General features: G+C 43.5%; 2 protein-coding genes across 3 annotated transcripts; both read left to right on the top strand.

Annotated features, from left to right (window-relative positions):
- The first annotated feature begins 574 nt into the window (after nucleotides 1-574).
- On the top strand, nucleotides 575-12,654 carry MFN2 (mitofusin 2). Of its 2 annotated transcripts, none has more exons than XM_088178807.1 (19): nucleotides 575-778; nucleotides 1,136-1,291; nucleotides 1,806-1,984; nucleotides 2,695-2,830; nucleotides 3,159-3,321; nucleotides 3,828-3,952; nucleotides 4,252-4,360; nucleotides 4,453-4,560; nucleotides 4,989-5,142; nucleotides 5,385-5,452; nucleotides 5,601-5,722; nucleotides 6,052-6,178; nucleotides 6,351-6,455; nucleotides 6,853-6,955; nucleotides 7,593-7,813; nucleotides 7,952-8,101; nucleotides 8,337-8,533; nucleotides 8,902-9,036; nucleotides 9,672-12,654. In XM_088178807.1, exons 3-19 carry the CDS (start codon nucleotides 1,810-1,812, stop codon nucleotides 9,739-9,741), a joined length of 2,268 nt encoding a protein of 755 aa, XP_088034933.1. In that variant the 5' UTR covers nucleotides 575-778; nucleotides 1,136-1,291; nucleotides 1,806-1,809; the 3' UTR covers nucleotides 9,742-12,654. The 2 variants fall into 2 exon arrangements, with proteins under 2 accessions (XP_088034933.1, XP_014737234.1); XM_014881748.2 differs by having other exon boundaries at nucleotides 576-640.
- A 466-nt stretch (nucleotides 12,655-13,120) lies between these two features.
- MIIP (migration and invasion inhibitory protein) lies at nucleotides 13,121-20,631 on the top strand. The gene is made up of 11 exons (XM_014881763.2): nucleotides 13,121-13,247; nucleotides 14,575-14,729; nucleotides 14,851-15,022; nucleotides 15,546-16,016; nucleotides 16,649-16,751; nucleotides 17,143-17,254; nucleotides 17,467-17,519; nucleotides 17,954-18,083; nucleotides 18,458-18,554; nucleotides 19,337-19,445; nucleotides 19,740-20,631. Exons 3-11 carry the CDS (start codon nucleotides 14,852-14,854, stop codon nucleotides 19,775-19,777), a joined length of 1,284 nt encoding a protein of 427 aa, XP_014737249.1. The 5' UTR covers nucleotides 13,121-13,247; nucleotides 14,575-14,729; nucleotide 14,851; the 3' UTR covers nucleotides 19,778-20,631.
- The last annotated feature ends 256 nt before the right edge of the window (nucleotides 20,632-20,887 follow it).

Genomic DNA, 20,887 nt, shown 5'->3' with positions numbered 1-20,887 from the left:
ACAGAACAGCTTTAGGTTCTGGCAGGAGCTCACCTGCTCACCTGAACATCACTGCGTGCACAATTCGAATGTACCTGAGCAAGGGGACATGCAGCTTCCTCCACTGCTTTCCTTGAGCTTTTTGGGTCTATCTCCATGCCACACACTCACCCGTGCCCAGGAGACAAAAATCCAGGCAGGGGCAATCATTTGAGAAGTAAAACTATTCTAAGCCCTGTTATGTGAAATCCAGAACTGTGTGTTACCAAACGAAGGGATTGATCAGCCAGTCGTCGAGATGTCCAAAATGTGCATTATGTATTTATTCAGCAGCAGGGGTTTTTGTTTGTTTTGGGTATTTTTGTTTTGTTTGGTTGGATGTCTATGTTATTTTGTTGTGTGTTTCCTCGGGCCGGTGCGGTGGCGGGCGTTCACGAGCTGTACGGTTTGAGCGTGGGGAACTCGCATTAAACCCTTTCCCGTGACACGGTCCGTGCCTTCTGTTCCTGGGGTGGGCCCGGGCCGCCGCCGCCGCCCGCCATGAGGCCCCGGAACTACAGCTCCCAAGGTGCCCCGCGCGCGGCCCGCGGCGATGACGCGCGCCTCCCCGGGCGACGGCGCCGCGGGGTGACATGGCGGCCGTTTGGGAGCGGCGGTGAAGGTGAGCCCCGGGCGGGGCAGGGCCGGGCCGGGCTGGGCCGAGCCGAGGGGACCTGGCAGCTTCTCCAGGCCGGGCCAGTCTCTCTGAGGGTCGTCTCCGGAGAAGCAGGGATAGGGACAGGGACAAGGGCAGGGACGGGTGAGTGTCGGACGCTCTGGGGCAGGGTCCTGAGGGGGCGCGAGGCCGGCACGAGGAGGGCGTTTCCCGCCCTTTTCTCCCGCCCTAGAGGGCTGAGGGGGAGGCGGTGTCCGTCCGGAGCGTCAACCCAACGCGTTCTCCGGGTAGCGGGATGGCGGGGGAGCAGAGCCCAGGGCATCCCTGGGGCACACCGGGATGGCGAGGGAGCAGAGCCTGGAGCATTCTCTGGGCACACCGGGATGGCGGGGGAGCAGAACCGGGGGCATTCCCCGGGCACACTGGGATGGCGGAGGATCAGAGCCCGTGACGGCGGAGCTCGGTAGCCTGTGTCCCTCATCCGCGGTCACTCTGCCACAGGGGTGGAGACCGTCTGGACTTGGCGTCGCTGAAGGAGCTGCGGGACCGGAGTGCAGGCGGGGCGCGGTAGAAGGCAGGGAAAATTGCTGCCATTTGTCTTCGAGAGGGCCTCAAGCTTGCCATGCCTGACTTGTGAAAACGTAACTCATCCTGAAAGTAAGCAGAGGATGGGAAGGAGTGATCACTGCGAGCCTGTTTATTGGAAGGGAGAAAAAAAGAGTTTTGGTTTTTTTTCTGATACATGTGTTTTATAAAGTGGAACAATTTCTTTGTGAAACAAAAAAAATGGTTCTTAAAATGCATATTTATCTAGTTCTTGTAAAGATGCCCAGTTGTATCACAGAGTCATGGAGTAGTCTGGGTTGGAAAGGACCTTAAAGATTATCCAGTTCCACCCCCTGGTATGGACAGGGGCACGTTCTGCCAGACTGGGTGGATCAAGTCCTGTCCAACCTGGCCTTGAGCACTTCCAGGGATGGGGTGGCCACAGCTTCTCTGCAAAACCTGTACCAAGGCCTTCCCACCCTCACAGGGAAGAATTTCTTCCCAATAACCCATGTAACCCTGCCCTCTGTAAGTGGAAAGCCTTTCCCCCTTGTCCTGTCACTACACCCCTTGGATAGCTGTTGACACTTGGTGACACTGGTCTCTGCTGGATTTTTCCCTGTAGCGCAATGTCCCTGTTGTTTACTCGTTCCAACTCAATAGTTGCAGTGAAGAAGGATAAAAGACACATGGCTGAGGTTAATGCTTCTCCACTTAAACATTTTGTCACTGCAAAGAAGAAAATCAATGGTATCTTTGAACAGTTGGCTGCATACATCAACGAGAGCTCCTTGTTCCTGGAAGGTAAGCTGAGTTCTTTCTTGAGCTATGAGTGTGTAACAGTGCTCTGCCCATGTGTGATTTCCCCCAAAATACACATCAGGCCCCCTCAGTCAGTTAAATGACACTGCTAAATGTGTGTTTATTTATGCATGTGTGTCTGTCTGTGCATTCATGTTAGTAAGAAGAACTGAAAATTATTTTATTGAATTTGGGTGGAGTTCAGGTTCATATTTTGAATATGAAAAGTTCATGCATATTAAGAAACCGAGCTAGTTAGGGACCAATGCTTGGTTTTAATGTTTTGGAGATTTTTAATTAATTACACAACCTCTGTAGGCTTTTTTTGCCTGTAATCCTTTCAATATTCTTGTCTGAACACATCATTGCTACTGACATGTAACATATGCCAGTAATTGGCTTTAACAGCTTAAGGCACAGACAGATTTTATCCCTAAGGGTGCTGGACTGTTTGCAGTGTTGGCTGTTCGGTTCAAAGCAGTCCCAAGAACAGGAACAGTGATGAGATATACATGAGAGGCTTGTTAAGAAAGAGACAGTTGATAAAAGCTACTGTAGAATTGCTTCAGGGTGTGATTGCTTATGTCAAGACCACCCACACGAGCTGTGGGACACAGATAAATGTTCAGTGTTACCATTACAGAGAGGGGTTTCACCCAGGACTGACCCAGATGGCTTCTGGCATTCAGAGACATGATCTATTTTGATTTTAGAAACACACAAGAATGCAGAGCTTGATCCTGTCACCACAGAAGAGCAGGTACTGGAAGTCAAAAGCTACCTGTCAAAAGTCAGTGGTATTAGTGAAGTGTTGGCAAGACGACATATGAAAGTTGCTTTTTTTGGGAGGTGAGTCACGTGCTTGTGTTGCCTACGCTCCCCATTCAGTAAAGCATTTGAGGATTGTAGCCAGTAAAAAATATTTATAGAAACACTAGTGCTTTAGCTTTTGATTGTAATCTCCATGTCCCTGATACAGGTACATTGGAAACAAGTATTGTATCATGTAATTCTTCAATCTGAAGAACTCTTAGAATAAGGAAATAGAAAAGTCTTTTTGCAGGTTGCCTCTGGCACCTAAATTTTTAATGGCTCTGACACAGCTTGGCTTTAGAGAATTTGTTCTTGTAATATCGAAATGAGCACACCTGAAACACTGTCCTTAATGTGACTGCAGGACAAGCAATGGGAAGAGCACTGTGATAAATGCCATGCTGTGGGACAAAGTTCTTCCTTCAGGAATTGGACACACCACAAATTGCTTCCTGCGTGTAGAAGGGACAGATGGACACGAGGCTTTCCTGCTGACTGAAGGCTCAGAGGAAAAGAAGAGTGTTAAGGTACAATTTCCTTAAGCATAATGTTAAGAGCTCTTCAGAAATGTCAGAAAAGGGAAGAAAAAAAACCTTCATAGTTAAGGATTTTAATCATTAAAGGAGTGGAGATGAAGAATGAGTCTGTTAGATGTAGGAAGTAAGGAATGAAGCAAGTTGCAGGATAGGGACTTGTTCATTTTATGAAAGAGATGATACATTGTAATTGTTAGTGATAGCAGGGAGCAATGACTCAGGAAGTTCTGAGCTTTGTATGACTGATGGAATCACAGACTTCCTGATAATTCCTCAGTAGTCTTTCTTAGTAGACAGGAAAAATCTCTCATAAACTCTTACTAGCAGTTACCTTTTTGCTAGGACACTCAAGAAGATTTTATGGGGAAAACCTTCCAGAGAGAAAATAATTTGAACTTGGGCTTTATCTCAAATTGTCCATGAAACAGCCCTGAAGGGAGGATAATTGTGTTAGTGGGTCTTGGCATACAGGAAATGTTATTTCCATCTTTTCATAGACAGTAAACCAGCTGGCTCATGCCCTTCATCAGGATGAACATTTGAATGCTGGCAGCCTAGTCAGTGTAATGTGGCCCAATTCCAAATGTTCTCTCTTAAAGGATGACCTGGTGCTGATGGACAGGTGAGAAATAGCTTTCTTTCCTTTCCTGCTTATCACAGACTAATTACAGAAATGTTTTCAGATATATAACAAACCTCAAGGGAATTGACCCTGATCTAATCTAAGACAGTGATCAAAGTCCCTTGCTATAATTAACAGTGCAATTTTCTTGGTCATTACTTCCTTTTAGACTGTACTCTGTCACCTCAGGGCACTAAGACATGGGAAATTAATGCTCTGAAAAATTCTCATTAACTTTTTGAAATTCTGGTTTTGCTGTATTCACAGCACAGTAATATCTCATTTCTCTTTATTGCTAGCCCTGGCATTGATGTAACCACAGAGCTCGACAGCTGGATTGACAAATTCTGTCTTGATGCTGATGTATTTGTCCTGGTGGCAAATTCTGAATCAACATTGATGCAAACTGTATGTGCAAGTCCACTTGTTCAATTAATTTAGCTAAAGGTTAAAAATATTTGGCATATTAATCTAAAGAAGTTTTGTTTCATTTTCCTTAGGAGAAGCAGTTCTTTCACAAGGTGAATGAACGTCTGTCTCGGCCCAATATATTTATTTTAAATAACCGTTGGGATGCATCTGCCTCTGAACCAGAATACATGGAAGAGGTTTGTGATGTTTTTAAAATACTTCTCTTTGCATGGATATTATGGAGTCTGTTTTGACTCTGGTCCTTGAGGATACCATCAGTGCTATCTGTGTGTGATTGTTTTACAGATTCTTTTTTTGTCACCTTAATGTGGAGACTAGAGGGAACATAGACACTAGTCCTATGATCTAGTCTATGTCTATGACACTAATGATCAAGACATGACTCTTGAAATTTCTGAGCAGGAAATCAAGAGTCTCACAGGGACCCTTTGAAGTTAGATCACTTGAGAAAACCTCTGGAAAATTCCATAAAATAGCAAATTTTTTTTTCATGCTTTTTTGGTAGCTTAGACCAGCAGAGGGCATTTGGGTGCCTGGTGTGACCTTTACGAGCTGGATCATGTGGATTTGACTGCATGTGTGGTTTGTGATGGTCGTCCCTCAGGTGCGCCGGCAGCACATGGAGCGCTGTACGAGTTTCCTGGTGGATGAGCTGGGTGTGGTGGATCGAGCCCAGGCAGGGGATCGGATTTTCTTTGTGTCTGCAAAAGAAGTGCTGAATGCCAGGATTCAGAGGGCTCAAGGGATGCCAGAAGGAGGTGAGGAAAGCTGGCACAAACTTTCCATTGACTTACACAGAAGAAAATAGGGAGTATCTTGTTTTGAAAAATGTATACAACCGGGGTAGACCAAATTGTTAATAAGGCAATCACAACAGAAAGGGTGACTTAGTAGCACTTTTGCATTAGCTTCAGTGTAAAGCTTCAGTAACTTCCTGATGTCCAACATCTGATTGCTTTCTCAAAACTGAAGTGATTGTTTTGTGCATTCCTTCTCTCAGGTGGAGCGTTGGCAGATGGATTTCAAGTAAGAATGCTTGAATTTCAAAGCTTCGAGAGAAGGTTTGAGGTGAGCATTGTGTGCGCTGACCTTTTGGTTAGATTTTACTCCTGGCACTTGTGGGGACACGTTTTGGAAATAGATTGTACAGGATGGAGAAGTTGTGTTAGTATATGGTCCTGCCTGCTGCTAATCTTGGGCTGCCTTTTGCCTACAGGAGTGTATCTCACAGTCAGCAGTAAAAACAAAGTTTGAGCAGCATACGGTGAGAGCGAAGCAAATTGCAGAAGATGTTCGTCTCATCATGGACTCTGTGCACATTGCTGCCCAGGAACAGCGGTGAGAGCTGATGCTTGGTGCTTGCATAACTGAAGTTTGTATTCTGGGAGAGATGTAAGGGGACACGAGCATTTGAAATGCAAAGCAGAGTACAGCGTGTTTGAGAGCAGGAAGGACATGTATTGGTGGTCTTGCTTCTAGTGAATTATGGAAGTATTGGGAAAAGGACTTTATTTTTATCCTGTGCCATGACTGTAATGGGTTGCAGATATTGACATGTTTTGTTATTGGAGGGGAATCTGTCTTATTTCTGGAATTCAAATATATTTGTATATAAAAAATGCATTTATCTGGCATTTTGATGGACAGGGGTTTTTTTTTTTCACCAGAATTTACTGTCTGGAAATGCGAGAGGAACGTCAGGATCGTCTAGGTTTTATTGACAAACAGCTGGAGCTCCTTACTCAAGACTACAAGCGGAAAATCAAACAAATCACTGAAGAGGTGGAGAGGCAGGTAAGGAGGAGTGTTTGCAGAAAACTGGATTGTTTGAAATGGGTGTCATCATGGTGGGGAAAATGCACGGTACTCACCAAGCTTTGAACAACTAGAAATGTGGGAGTTGGAGATGGGAAGAGGAGTAAAAGCTTTCAGAAGCTCTATTTTCTCTCCTGTGCTGTTTCTCTAGGTGTCAAATGCAATGGCAGAAGAAATCAGACGGCTCTCAGTGTTGGTAGATGAATACCAAGCAGACTTCCATCCATCTCAAGTAGTTCTTAAAGTGTACAAGAGTGTGAGTGATGTTTGCTTAAGCAATTTAAGATACCTTTTATAGCTGTGAGTAATTATGCCGGCTCATTGAAATGTTTGACAATCTTCCAACTAGGATATGAGCTAAAGCTTTATTTTTTTAATAATCTCAGTAATAAATTGATACACGTTGTATATCACATACAGATTGAACAGAACTTTTCCTGAACTAAAGCGTCCATGTGAGATTGTTTTGATTTGCCTTTTTATCCCCCTCACTGAGAAATGTAGGGAAGTATGAAATTAATGTTAGAACACTGGGAGACAGATTGTGTGCTCGTGTTGTGGGAGGGTCTTTTTAACTAGCAAGTTCTAGCACCTTCAGTCTGCATCTTAGCCATGTTTATCCTAATCTTAATAACCTTTTCTTTGTTTGTTAGGAGCTGCATAAACACATCGAGGAAGGCCTGGGCCGTAACATGTCAGATCGTTGTTCCAGTGCTATCACAACTTCCCTGCAGACAATGCAGCAAGAAATGATTGGTCAGTTCCACAGGCAATATTGTCCTTTCTCTTCCCTTGAATTGCAATGCAAAATAACTAGTTAGATGTTCTGGGTTTCTCATTAATGCAATGGCTGATGTATAGCTGGCACCATCTTAGTTTCTGTCTTGATTCGTAATGCACCATTGTATATGCGTGTCTGAACTTGTGCAGTGATTTCCTAATGAATATGTACAGTCACAGTGACAGAGAGGAACTGTGGCTTTGGAAATTTGGGAGATTGCCACACCAGATCCTAAAGAAATACAAATAACTTGTAAGTAGCTGCCTGACTGAATATTGGACTGTGGTGCCTAAAGACTTGTAGAACTGGGTTTCAGATTTTGTTTTCCAAGGTCTTGCTAATCTGTAAACTTCACCAGCTGCCTATATGGATTTTGGAGGGTCTGGAAAGATTTCCTTCTGTGTTAGTCTGAAGAACCAAGAATTGCATAATAATTGATGATGTATCTCTTACTTTGCAACGTGCTTGGCTTATGAAATTTAACATACTAAGAAAACTAATTGTGGAAGATGAAACAAGCCATAAGCACCCTGATTATGGAATACAACACCAGTTAATTCTTGTGAACTCAACAGCTGGTTTTTTGCATGTTTTTGTTTTCTGTCTGTGCAGATGGTTTAAAACCCCTCCTCCCAGTCTCCATGCGAGGCCAGATAGACATGTTAATTCCCAGGCAGTGCTTCATGCTCAGCTATGATCTCAACTGTGACAAGCTTTGTGCTGACTTCCAGGAGGACATAGAATTCCATTTCTCTCTTGGGTGGACAATGCTGGTGAACAGATTTTTGGGACCAAAGAATGGTCGTCGGGCCTTGATGGGCTATAATGACCAGGTAGAATACCTCGTGGAGTGGTTGGGGTGGATATTCATTATTTCAATGGCTGCTGGAGTTCCTTTGGTGGGAAGAGCAGTGGTTCATTTCCTTTTATTCTCTCCTTTGATTTTGTTTTGTCCCTGTTTTTCTAATTAGGTTCAGCGCCCTTTAACACCAGCAAATCCCAGTCTGCCTCCTTTGCCTCAGGGCTCTATGACCCAGGAAGAACTCATGGTGTCCATGGTGACTGGACTGGCCTCTTTAACTTCCCGAACTTCCATGGGGATCATCGTGGTTGGTGGTGTGGTATGTGTGCATTCTAGGCAGCATTTTTATGACTTAAGTTGGAGCACTGATGTAAAAAGCACTTGCACTGCCAAATCCTGTTGATATTTGCTATTCATAGATAATGACCTATTTTCTTCTTTGATCTTGAATTTTTTAGTGAGCTGATTTTGCAATGCTCTTTGCATGGTTGTTGGGAGTGAGCATCAGTCTGAGATGATGATTTTGTAATTTGTTTTTCCTTGTGCTTCCTTAGGTCTGGAAGGCTGTGGGTTGGAGACTGATTGCTCTGTCTTTTGGCCTTTATGGGCTGCTCTATGTGTACGAGCGCCTCACCTGGACCACCAAAGCAAAGGAGAGAGCTTTCAAGAGGCAGTTTGTGGAGTATGCTGGGGAGAAACTGCAGCTCATTGTCAGCTACACGGGCTCAAACTGCAGCCACCAAGTCCAGCAGTGAGTTCCCTATATTCAGCTAAGACCTTGTGGAAACTCTATTGTTTGGGATTTTTTTAAATGCTATTCCTTGTTAAAAAAAAAGATAACTTCATGCTGAATTCCAGATTGTTAAAGATGTAATTATAGATATTTTAAAATAATATTACTTCTATTTTGACTATGTACTGTTTGGGTGCTGTTAGGCATTAGTCTTAATGTACTTCCATGTCTCAAATCAAAGTGCTCTGATATATTCTTGTGCAAAATTGGAAAGATGAGCGACTAAGTCATGATACCATCATCCCTATACATCAAAGGAATTTATTCCTTGTGAATGTGCTGCTTGATCTTACTTTCCATCATACTCAACTCTTCTTGTTTCACAGAGAGCTTGCTGGAACGTTTGCTCATTTGTGTCAGCAAGTGGATGTCACACGGGAGAATCTTGAGCAAGAAATTTCTGCCATGAATAAAAAAATTGAAGTTTTGGATTCACTGCAGAGCAAAGCAAAACTGCTCAGGTGAGTTTTGATTATTCCATACAATTGTTTTTCATGTGATTGCCCCAGGATGTTCATATGAGCTGTAGCTTAGAGTTCATTCTGTCTTTATCATATTACTTGATGTGCAAGTGTCAGCTCTTTTCCCCACCAAGTCATGTTCCCTTTCACTAGGTACTTTCCTATGGACTGTTGATGCTCATTTAAAGCTTCTGTCTCACAAAACCTTTTTCTTCCTTGTTTTTATTTGTTTGGAATTACAGTTCCTTCCCTTTTATGAAAACATACAATCTTCCACTTCTACAAACTCCTTCAGGCCCTTATAAAATTAAGCAAAAAGTCTTGCCTTCACCTTTGTATGCAGGTGTCTGCTGCTTTCTTTACCCTGCAGAGGCTGTTGGGAAGACTTTTTCAAACATTCCTAACCTACACAGTAAGACCAATGTGAAGTTGTGTCCAAGATCTCTGTTTGAACCTCAAAGCTTAGGGAGTGGCAGCAGGCAGGCATTCTTGATCTCCATGAAATGGCAGCAGCCTTTTGCAGTGAACCTCTGGCACTCCATGCCTTGCTGTGTACTTGTTTTTGTTGCATTTCTTTCTGACTTGTCTTGAGAAGAGCTGTTCCATTCACCTAACAAAACTTTCTGTTCTTGCAGGAACAAAGCAGGTTGGCTTGACAGTGAGCTCAACATGTTCACACATCAGTACCTGCAGCAAAGCAGATAGTGTGAGAAGAAGAGAAAAACAACTGTTTCCCTTCAGTGCTCTCTTAATTACTGCAGAGAACATGGTGGGTGATGGAATTCCCTAAAGGGAATGAGCAAGAGCATATTGCTGTTTCCAGTTGCTGTGTGAACAGTAGGATTCTGCTTCCCTGTTCTGTGTCCCACCTCTAAACACTAGCTGTTCATAGCTCTTCTTTTTCCTTGTGAGACCGGGCTACTTGAGGAGGAGTGTGTGCATTTTGCTTTACACAAATACAAAGCAATCAAGCAAATTTTTATCAGGTTAAAAGTTATTCTGACACATCTTTATGGAGTCGTTTGTTTTACTTCATAAAGACAGAACTTTTGACTTGACAGCCCCAGGCTGATGTATGTGTGACAAGCAGTTGTTTGAGTAAACACAGATCCCATGCACACAGATGTGATGGTGGTTTCACAAAGCATTTATAGCCCACACAGCTTTGTCTCTGAGGTTAATATTCCTTTATTCTAGAACAGAAAATCACAATGTCCCTTCATAGAAAGGTTTATTGTTCTCAGGATGCTTAAACCTGTTAACAAAACCCAGTTCTCTTCCGGAGCAAGTGGGACTGAGATTTTGCTTTGGTAAGCTTGGTGAATTTGGAGTTATTTTCTTCCTCTTAAGAGCTCTTTAATAACACAGTCTGGCCCGTTTCCTGACATGGACAAATATTTTGCAAATACAGAACTAGTTCCTGTGAAGGAGATGGTGCTGATAATTTGGCAGCTTGTTGAGGAAGAAAACTAGGAAAGAGAAGCCAGTTGACACAATGTAAAACACTGCATTATGAGCTTAGTTGATGAATGTGGGTTTTCTTTGGAAAAGCACAGCTGTGTTTCTGGAAGCAGGCCTGTGGAATTCCATTACCACAATTTGACCACAAGAACAGCATGTGGATTACACACTGTAAGAGATGTTGCTTCATGTAGAGTTCCCACAGGATGTTACAGCTTGGGCAGCAATAGGATTTGATGTTTTCCTTCTGTTAAAAGTATCAGAACATGCTGGCAGGTACAGCTTCTCTGGGGTGGGGGGAGTTGTGGCTCTTGTAGTTCATGCCAGGGCAAGAATGGCTTAAAGCAACTTAGGTTTTTTTTCCAAGACATTCTTTATTTGCAAATACATGAAATTAATTGTTGAGTTTTGCCCTGATGCATTTGGAATGTAATATTTGGGAATTGAAAGGACTTGAGTTTCTTACTGTTGGAATTGATAGAGAAGAAATTCTTACTGATGTTGGGACACTGAGTAAGATTAAGTTCCTCTGTTGCAAGCTTCTTTTCCTCTTTGTGGGTCAGTATTTTGCCATATATTGGTTATAATCTTTTCTGTTGCCTACAAAATGTTTGAGGAATCCAGAATCAGATCCTGTAGTTTTGAGGTTAGTGACAACCTAAATCTCTTCAGCATGACACACATAGAATATGGGCTGTCTTTGAGCAGGTCCCAGCTGAATTCAGAGCTACTGAGCAGTGGGGTGATTTTCTTATTGACAAAGAGACTTTTCCCTTGAAAATGGCTTTAGGATTTCTCATTCACACTCGGGTGTGAATATATATAATGTGCCTGCGTTAAGTCCCATGTTTTTCATATCAGTTCCAGAAAAAAGCTGCCTGATACTTGAGGGAGTAAAAATGGTGAAATGTCAGTAAGTACTTCTTAGGTAAGGCTGTTCTGGGGTTTGCAGGAAGACTTGAAGTGTCTAGATTCTGTAGGAGCTGGTGGTGAGACACTTACATCCCTAGAATGCAGAAAGGAAACAAACCTTTCCCTTCCAGTAGAAAGCTTTGACTCCCACTCGAGCTGAAAAGCTGTTTCTATCAGAAGGTTTTTTTGACCTTGACTGGGTTCCTCAGGCATCCACCAGGATGGGAATACAGATTTGATCAATTCTGAAAATGAGCAAGAAAGAAATTCGAGTCCTTGCTTCTGGAAGTGTGTGCTCTGAGCTTGTGGTGAAGTATATTTGAGTAAGTGGAATCATCTAGTCTTAATCTGCTGCAGGTCTTGGTTGAATAAATTTGAATCTTTAGTCTCTCGAGCTGTCACATACACAGTTATAATAAGCTATGTTCTGTTCTATTGAGTTAAAATCTTAAGCACATCCCTAATACACATGAATGTTGTCAATTCCAGGTCAAGGCAGAGGATGATGTACTATTGCTCAGCAGCTCACGACTACTTGAAATGCTGACCTTGCTTTTGAAGAGGTAGTGTTAGCATCTCTTCAGCAGGCCTTTAGGGGAAATCTGATAAATGAGCTGATCTTTAAGCCAGTGTCTTATCTGTGAAGGGAAGAGAGATTGATGAGTTCTTAGAACCCAGTGTGTTGCTGCTGTGTGTGTGTCTGACGCTGCTCAGGCCTGGGTGCTCTCGGCATTCTCACTGCAGAGCTGAAGCCTAACCTACAGAATGGGGAAAAGAACCACTTGAACTTTTTCAGAAGCAAAGCTGCTAACATGTGTGGGTGTAACCCTTGTCCTGGTAGCCCAAGTGATCGAGAATCAAACTTTTAACAGACAGGCCTATAAGCTGGATTCCTCTGAAACAAATTACAGCTGTACTTCTTTAACTGAGAGTGGTGGAGGAATGAACACTATCATGAGGAGTTTGTTCTCTTCTGATTTTCATAAAGAATGCTAAACTATTCTTTAAAACAAGTAATTCCAAAAACAGTCTTCCCCAAACTCCCATTAAAGAAGGTCAGCTAAATGCACTTTTATCTTATTGCTGCTACTTATTTTTCCTGTTGCATTATGTTGATGGAGCTCTTCGAAATACTCTTACCAGTGAGTTTTCTCTGCTGTATTTAAGGTGATAAATTTGCATGAGTTAGTCCTGTAACAGTGCTGTAAACAATGGAATCCAAAATAAAAATGAATTGGAAAAACATTTCTTCTGATGTGTCCTGCATGTTGTGATACAGTCTTCCAGTTTAAGTATAGAAGCTTACATAACTATGTATAGCTTTGTTGCTTTGTGATACTGAATTGCATGTTTGACACTAGTGACCTTTTGAAAATTAACAAGGAGACCAATAATACTGAATTGCCTGATAGAAAGTTTTAGTTGCACTAAAATTGTCAGTATTGAATCGATGATTTCTTGAGAATATTGTAGGAAGTAATAGTGAGTGACTGCTGAACTGTGGTGGATCAGTATCCTCAGCTGATAAGTTACATCAGGTGGGTTAGAAAAGGGCGTATTTCCCGTGACAAGCTGTCAAAACAACTCCCTGTGGGCTGTGGGGGTGCTGGATCGTGCCAGGGCCGTGTCCCCAGCGGCTCCCCCGCCTCCCGCAGCCGGGCCGGGCCCCGCGCATGCCGGGAGCTGCGGGCGGGACCGCCCCTGAACGGCCGCGCTGGGGCCGCCCGGGGGAATCCCGGCGGCGGCTGCAGCGGGACGGGCATCCCCCGGAGCGGGACGGGCAGCCCCCGGCTCCCGGCGGGCATCCCCCGGCTCCCGGAGCGGCGGGGGCCGTGCAGGTGGGCCGGGGAACGCGGGGACTGTGAACGGCGCAGCCCCGCAGCCGCAGGGCCCGGCGGGACTCGCGGTTTCCCCGCGCTGCCGGAGCGGGAGGCAGGGAGGGGAGGGTTCACCGTTCTGTGCCGGACCGCCTCTTGGAGAGGAAAGCGGAATTTTACGATGCTTGGGCTCTCCTGGTGACCATGGGAGGGCCGAAGCAGCGCGGCTGTGCAGCAGCACTGTGCAGTGTTGAACGATTCCTCGCAGGGAGGGAGGACAGTTCTCAACTCCCGAGACAACCGTTGTTTATTTCTAACTGCGGAACGCCAAGCTCCTTTTCACAAAGGTTTCGAATTAGTGCAGTTTCATAAACCTGAGTTCCCTGGGTTGAGTATGAAGGACTTTGAGATTATGCCAAGAGTGGACTTCATCTGGTAAAACCCTTCCAGAAAGTCCCTTGGCTGATGTTATTTTCAGAGTATTCGCTTTCTAATGAGCAATGATGAAAAGATGCTCATCAAAGCTATTGGATTTGTCCTGTGAAAGCTGTAAGAACTACTGGTTTTTTTCAAATTGTCTCAAATTAGTGCCTCAACACTGATATTTCTGTCTTCTGTTCTGTAGTGCACCTCTCTTATTTTTTGTAACAAAGAGATGTTGTAGTTTGTCGATTGTTAGCACTGCTCCTGATTCCTCCCACTGCTGTACCATATGTGCATTTGATTCCTTGTGTCCAGTTGCCAAGGTAGCAGACACAAACACAAATCAGATGAGCTTTGCAGGTTTTGGGGATCCTTTAGAACAAAAGATCCCAGAGAAACACATAGTTTTCTTGAGAACATAATTTATCAGTCTAGTCAAAAGCAATGTGGGAGTTTGGGTTTAGAGTTTGCAGCTGTTTTATTTAGAAACCCACTTTCTGCAAATTTAGAGGAGCTTGTGATGTTGTAAGGGTATTGAACAGTTTGACAACCTTTCAGTCAAACTCAGCTTTATTTATTTATCTGTTTATTAACTCATTTTCACCTCCCTCTTGTAATAAAACGGCATCCCTTTGTGGGATTTAATTTAATTAATTTGTGGGATTGGAATTGCCTGAAGTGTAGTCCTGAGTCGTAGTTGAGCCTTTTGGAGCCTTTCTGCCTGGGGAACATGGAAGACAGCTTTGATTCTGTATTTCTTTTGGATGTTGCAGATACATTCATGTTAATTACTTATGTTTTGAACTTATGAGCATCCTTATGAGCAGAATTGCATAAGTATGTCCTAAATAACAACGTCTAAACCAAATGTCTCTTATTTACCTGTTTGATGTGAATTTTTCATGTTTACTGTTTCCTCTGTCAGAGTTTCTTGTCTCTGTTAAGTCAGCTCCCAGTTTCCCAGCACAAAATATTTGACAGTATATCCAAGGGGAGAGAAGCATCTCGTGGTGCTGGTTCTGAGCAGGAGTTTTGAGACTGGCCTATTTCTCAGGAGCAAGAATCAACATTTCAACAGCTGTAAGTATTTTTTAAGAAAAGTCCCTTGAAAGTGGTTTCACCTGTGTCTGTTTCTTCACTTAACGTAGTGGATTTATGTAGTTCACTCTTCCTCTGGATTTATATTAAAATGTTTTTGTAGGATGGACTTTGAGCTCCTGGAGAGGCTGCGCCAGGCCAACCAGGACCTTCTACAAAGGCTGAGAATGAAGCAGGAAGAGATCAGAAAAGAACTTCCCAGCAAGCAACTCCTTCTAACATCTCTTCATAGCAGTACAGCTGCTGACAGATGTGTCCCCTTGCCCAGGAGAGTGGTATGTGTGGTGTCTGTGCTAGAAATGCAGAGAAGCAGATGGGCTTTTATGACAGACAGCAGCTCTGCCTATGGTGTGGTCAAGGAGACATATGGGCATTAAAGAGCTCTTAGAAAGTGGTATGTGGAATATGGAGTCTGTTAGAAAAGTAGATGCCCTTTGGTTATTGTTTAATCTGTGGTCTCAATCTGTTCTTCTGGCAAAGGGTTTGGACATCAGTTCCTACCTAAGAAAGACAAGTTTCTTCTTCTAAGATAGGAGTGAACATTGTGGAACAAAATCCTTTTGTTTCTTCTAGGCTGAAAGTTCAATGGTTCCTCAAATTGGAAAAAGCTACATTTAGCTGGAAGTGGATCTCTTTCTTATACTCCCTAGAACATGAGGATTTTTCTTTTTCATCTGCAGGAGTGTAAGGGCGTGAGCAGACTAGAATGAGACATTGATTTAGTGAGTGAGATGTTCTTATGAAAGGTGTTTGTAGCCTGACTGATGCTATGTGTTAAGAGAGTCTCTGTCCTTACAGGAGGAAAATCAGGTCGATGCAGTAAAATCTACAGCTGACCCTGGAATAAGGGCGTTGGTGGAACCCAGAGCTGGCCCAGCCCTCAGTTCATCTGTTAAACACAGCAGCAGTGACAGAGGGGTACAGGAACAACAAGCAAAGACACAGGAAGGAGCAGATTTGGATTCCAGCTGTCCTGGGAAAGATAAGAATGTTACACCAGTGTCTGCAGTCGTTATGTGTGGCAGAGAAGTCACCAGAGTGGATGGGGATGGCCATGCTCAAGGAAGTCCAGAGAAAGAATCCTCCTTCCTGGGATGTAGAGAAATCAGAAAACAGTCTGGTCCACTTCATAGTTCCCATGAGAAAAGTCATCCAGGGCCATCACTGAGCAGAGTGCAAAATAAAGAGCCCAGTGAGCAGCATGTGAGCATCAGAGAGCCCCATATCCCTAAATCAGTCCTGCTGACATCTCGGTCCAAAGAGTTGAAGGTAAATGTTAAACCAGTGCTTTCCTTATTTTCCTAAATCAACAGAATGATGGGGAGGAAGGGCCAGGAGAATGTTCCCTGCCCTGTTCCCAATGTGTAAATTGGAAGTTGGGGTCAGAACTCTTCCCAGCTATGGCAGCCAGGGGCTGTTGTCAGTTTGTTCAGGCCCTGCTTTCCTCAGCCAATGAGCTGAAAGACCAGAAATCCATAACACTTCACTGTAAAGTTCCCTGTCTTTTGCATATGTCACCCACATGCTGAGGGACAGCAGGCAGCTGCAGTGCTGCTGCTCCACAGTTGTCCCTTTAGGCATGAAGGGCAGGCCCTGGCTGTGATCATCCTCCAAGGCAGCACAGGTTGCCAGATCTTTGGGGATGTGCACTGCAGTTCAGCATTTTGTTTAAAGCTCTGAAAAATCCTGCCTTACTTGGGTAAATCCCTGCCTCTTTCTGTTTTATTTATTGACAAGAAAAAGGGCTGGTGAGAAAATTACTGGTAGATGCATAGATAGAATCCAGTCTCAAACTAAGCCACAGCTGTCCCATCTGAACCAGCTGCCAGTTGTCTCCTCAGCTGTACCTTTGAATGTCCTGACAGATAATTAGGAAGTCTTTATGAATTATTTTCTTTCAGAAGGAAGCTTCTCATGTGACTTTTCAGCCTGAACCTGAAGAAGATGCTATACCTGTCAGCAGCTGGTCTGCCCGTCCTTTGCTGGGCTATGACTGGATTGCAGGTGAATCCTAACTCTGAAGCAAAGCTTTCAGTGTGATTTGGTGATATTAAATCAGTTTATGACCCCTTTGAGGTCCCAGGAAAGGGGCTGCAGCTTTGTTTGAGTCTCCACCTCACTAGAGGTGACCTGTGCTTACCTGGAGTGGTGAAGTGGCAGTGGTATGGGAATCCAGGCAGCAGATGCAAAACTAAGTAGGGTCTAAGGGATACCAAATTCCTGGAATGAATGAATGCAAAAAGGAACCCAAACCACAAAGTGAATCTCTGGCTTGAGATGGTATTCTGCCCTTCTCGTTATCATAATTTTGTTTTGACTGTATCTTGTGAGGCTTGCTTTGGTACTTTCCCAAATTTTGTAAATCATTGGACTTTTTTGTTTCCTTGGTTCTCAGGGCTCCTTGATACAAAGTCTCCAGTAACAGAAAAACCTGAGCAATACTTTGCTGAGCTGCAGGAATTCCGACAGTCCAACAGAGAGGCCTGCATTCATCAGCAGCAGCCGGAGTGAGTGGGAATGGGGAAGGGCTGAAGCAGCAATGTTCAATCCTTAATAATCCCTGTAGTAATGAGAGCCAGAGTCTGACTGGAGCAAGACATTGCAAGTATGGCTTTGAGGGGTTTTATTTACCTCCCAGTCATGTGTGCTTGGAAAGGGCAGTGCTGTTCAGAGGGCCAGCCCCTCTGTCACTAACTGATTTTTTCATGTGTTCCTTTAGGCCCAAGACTCTGGATCCACAAGAACTGGATTCGATAGCTGGTTCTCATAAGTGTAAGATCATATTTCTTCCTAATGCAATTTCTGTGAATAAACAACTAAGCAGGCTTTACCTCTCATCCTGAGAGAGCACCACATCATGCAAGACCAGCAAGAATGTGTTATTTTCAGATGCAGCTTTAAACTAGATTCAGCTTCCTGCTCCAAAGATAATCGAGTCTTCTAGGGATCCTCTCTCAGTGTAATTTTAATTTGTCAGGGTTTCTTGTTATTGGCTAAGGTTCTGTTTCTAAATTGAAGAGGTTGAAGTTTTGGTTTTGCTTTTTAGGAACTTACTTGGGGACAGGAAATGTGTAAGATATTTCAGGAAAAGCAGCTCTTTTTATAGAAAGCAGGTGTGGCAGTGTGGTAGAACACAGCTTTTTTGGCTGGCTTCAGGGACCTTGTGACAAACAAGAGCTGTGATGAAGGTTTGTTGCTCTGTGCAGGTGTTTACTGTTACCGATTGAACCGGCGCCTCTTCACCATCCCTGTGGATTCGCAGTCTGCCTGCCCTGTGTGTAAGATCCCCTGCACCCACCAGCCCCCGGGGACACTGCAAGAGCCAGCCTATGTCAGGTAAATAAGAATTACTGCTTTGTAATATGCACAACTCAAGGAAACAGTAGGGAAGGAAAAGCTGATCAGGTAAAGGATAAAAGACCATGACAACAGTTCTGTAAAAGGTTGCTGTTTTCATGGCAGAGATCTCTTAAATGCTCCTTACTGATCTTTTCTATAAGCACACATAGTCTTGAAATCAATGAGAAATGCATGTTCTGTCTGAATTTGGTCCAGAATCTGAATGTACATGTCAAGTGTCTACTCCCCCAATCCAGAATGGTTCACTTGGTTCACTTTGGGGTTAGACTCTTGGATTCTAAGTGGGAATCCTGCAGATTCCCTGTGCCTTGGCAGAGGTGTAGGCAGTGACTTCCCTTGTGTGGTTGCAGGGTCAGCATTCCCAGGTCTGTCCTTTTGCCAGCCTACAAGTACAGAGCCCATCGCAGGGGGAGCTTTGAGGCTGCAGATGATCTAGCCCTGCCTTCGGTAAGTTGTGATCTTCTGTTGATGGCACAACCCCAGCTGGTCCTTGCTTACAGCAAGAAAGAAGGAGAATCTGGGACTCATTGCCTTCCCTAAATTTTTGATATGGGTCAGTGAGATAGCCAGAACATCCTTTGGTGTGTTCTGGGTTCATGCCTTTGTGTGAGTGACATAAAGTGTATGACATTTCCAATGCTTTACACTGCACAAAAGAAAATGCCATGTGGAGCTGTGTCCTTTTGGGGCAGATTTGGCTGATTTGTTTCAGGCATTGGCCTCTCACACTAAGAGTGCCTGTGTTTGTTTCCACAGATGTTAAGGAGTCTGAAAGGCAAGTGTCTATGAAGTATTCACAAAATCAGTAGTGGCAAGGGTTGATTTAAAGCTGCTATTGTATTGCTGGTCCTGTATTCCAGCCAGTCGTCAGTGATGCAGGCAGCATTGCTAATCTAACCTAGCCCAGGCCTAGAGATTTCCAGGAAAGAGGTGGGAGGAAGCTCAGTTTGGAGGCTTAGGGAACTGGATGAGTCAGTTGAGAAAGGTTCAGAGGGGTCAGATGCTTGAATTCATGAAATGGGAGATCAGTTAGAAAGGTGGAGGAGACGAAAACTGTGTAGTTCTCCTTTATGTGAGATTTCATTTATTTCCTATTAGTCATATAAAACTCCTCAAAAAATAAGAGATTAATTACTCACTTAAACATCCTTGTGCAGAAGTCAGTTCTAAATAATAACAGGCCACAATAGATAAAAAAGGGTAAAGCATTCCCATTTTTTTCTTCACAGCATTGCCTGGCTGGCTGGGAAAACATGGTCCCTTCCAGCAGGGCCCTGCTCAGCAGTTTGGATCTGAGAGCCTCGTTGGAAGAGAAACCTTCTCCCTTGTCCTCGCCTGGTAAGCACAGCTTCAGAGTCCCAGGAGATGCTGAGAATTGCTCAGATGGAAATTGCAGCCCCATGTCTGAAGCATGTGATGATATTTGAGGGCTGAGCAAACAATGATGCCTAGAAGATTATCTCCTTATGGCTACTGGGAAATGTTTTCCTTCTGCAGATGGGTGTGTGCAGAGACAAAAAAGCAAATGAAGCTGAATAACAGGCAAAAGCCTGTTCAGTCACCAGTCTTCATCAAAATGGGAGAAGTCATTTTGGCATTCTTTGATTAATATCCTCTTTATTTGGATTCCAGGACTCGGTGTCCAGAGTGTGAGGAGAAGCCAAAACTGACAAGTTTCTGCACCTGCCTCACTTGGCACAGCTGAGGTTTAGCAGAGCAATCCAGGACCCCAGGCTCTCAGTTCAGACCCCACTCCCTCAACACTCTGGACCATTGACTTGGTTGCCCTGGGGAAGAGATGGGCACAGCACATGGAAACAACTCAGAAACAAAGCAGTTTGCATAAAAAGAAATCTTTGGACAGATTTTCCCCAGTTTTCATAGTCATGTGTGGATCTGAGCAACCAATACACAGATCTGAGTTTGTCCACGATGTTCACTTTGCATTTTTTTGCCTTTTACAACTACTTCTGAGCAGCTGCATGAGCTGTCCCAGCTTGGGCTGGATAAAGTCATGTGTCCAGGATCAGCAGTGTATCTGCCACCTCACCTGAGTAACCAGCAGTGTAGCATTAATTCTGAAGGCCAGGGTGAAGAACTGGCCTGTGACAGGACTGGTTCAGTGGAATGACACAGATATGTTTATTTCCAAATATTTGAAACATGACACACAATTTTCTAGTGCCTTAAACTTGAGTTCCTCAATAATTTATAAAAATTTTAAAAATCCAGTTTATTCTCAGTGCAATGTATGTAGCTATAGAGTGATTACATCAGACTAACTGAACGTGAAAAAAAAAGTTAAAATGAGATTTTATTCATCAATGAGCCTTAAAATGTTTGCAAATTTTACTTGCCTCTACTTTTCCAAGTTTTCTGGAGATAAACCAAAAAAGCATTTTTAGAATTTTTAAATTGCACCAAACCAAACTACTACACATAGTGTGATTTGTTTGAACTTTATAGACTGATTTTACTTTGCTTGTCTGAAAACAATAAAACTGATGTTTTATTTTGCTTTGAATTTTCTGAAACAGAAATTCCTGCCTCAACCATATTTCGGGGAGCTAACTTGAGAGAATTAATTTGGTTTGTGCAGCTTCTTGGCATTCACTTACTTTTATATCAAATACAGTATTTATTAAATCAAGTGCATGAATAGACTTTTTTAAACAGGGAGAGGAATATTGCAAGTTTATGAAATCTAGATATAAGACTTGGAATGAGAAATGAAAAGCATGACTTTTAGCATGACTTTAGTTTTGGGTTATATATCTGTA

Source organism: Sturnus vulgaris, chromosome 25, assembly GCF_052056855.1.
Source record: "Sturnus vulgaris isolate bStuVul1 chromosome 25, bStuVul1.hap1, whole genome shotgun sequence".
Classification (NCBI taxonomy): domain Eukaryota; kingdom Metazoa; phylum Chordata; class Aves; order Passeriformes; family Sturnidae; genus Sturnus; species Sturnus vulgaris.
This window is presented reverse-complemented; position numbering and strand designations above follow the sequence as displayed.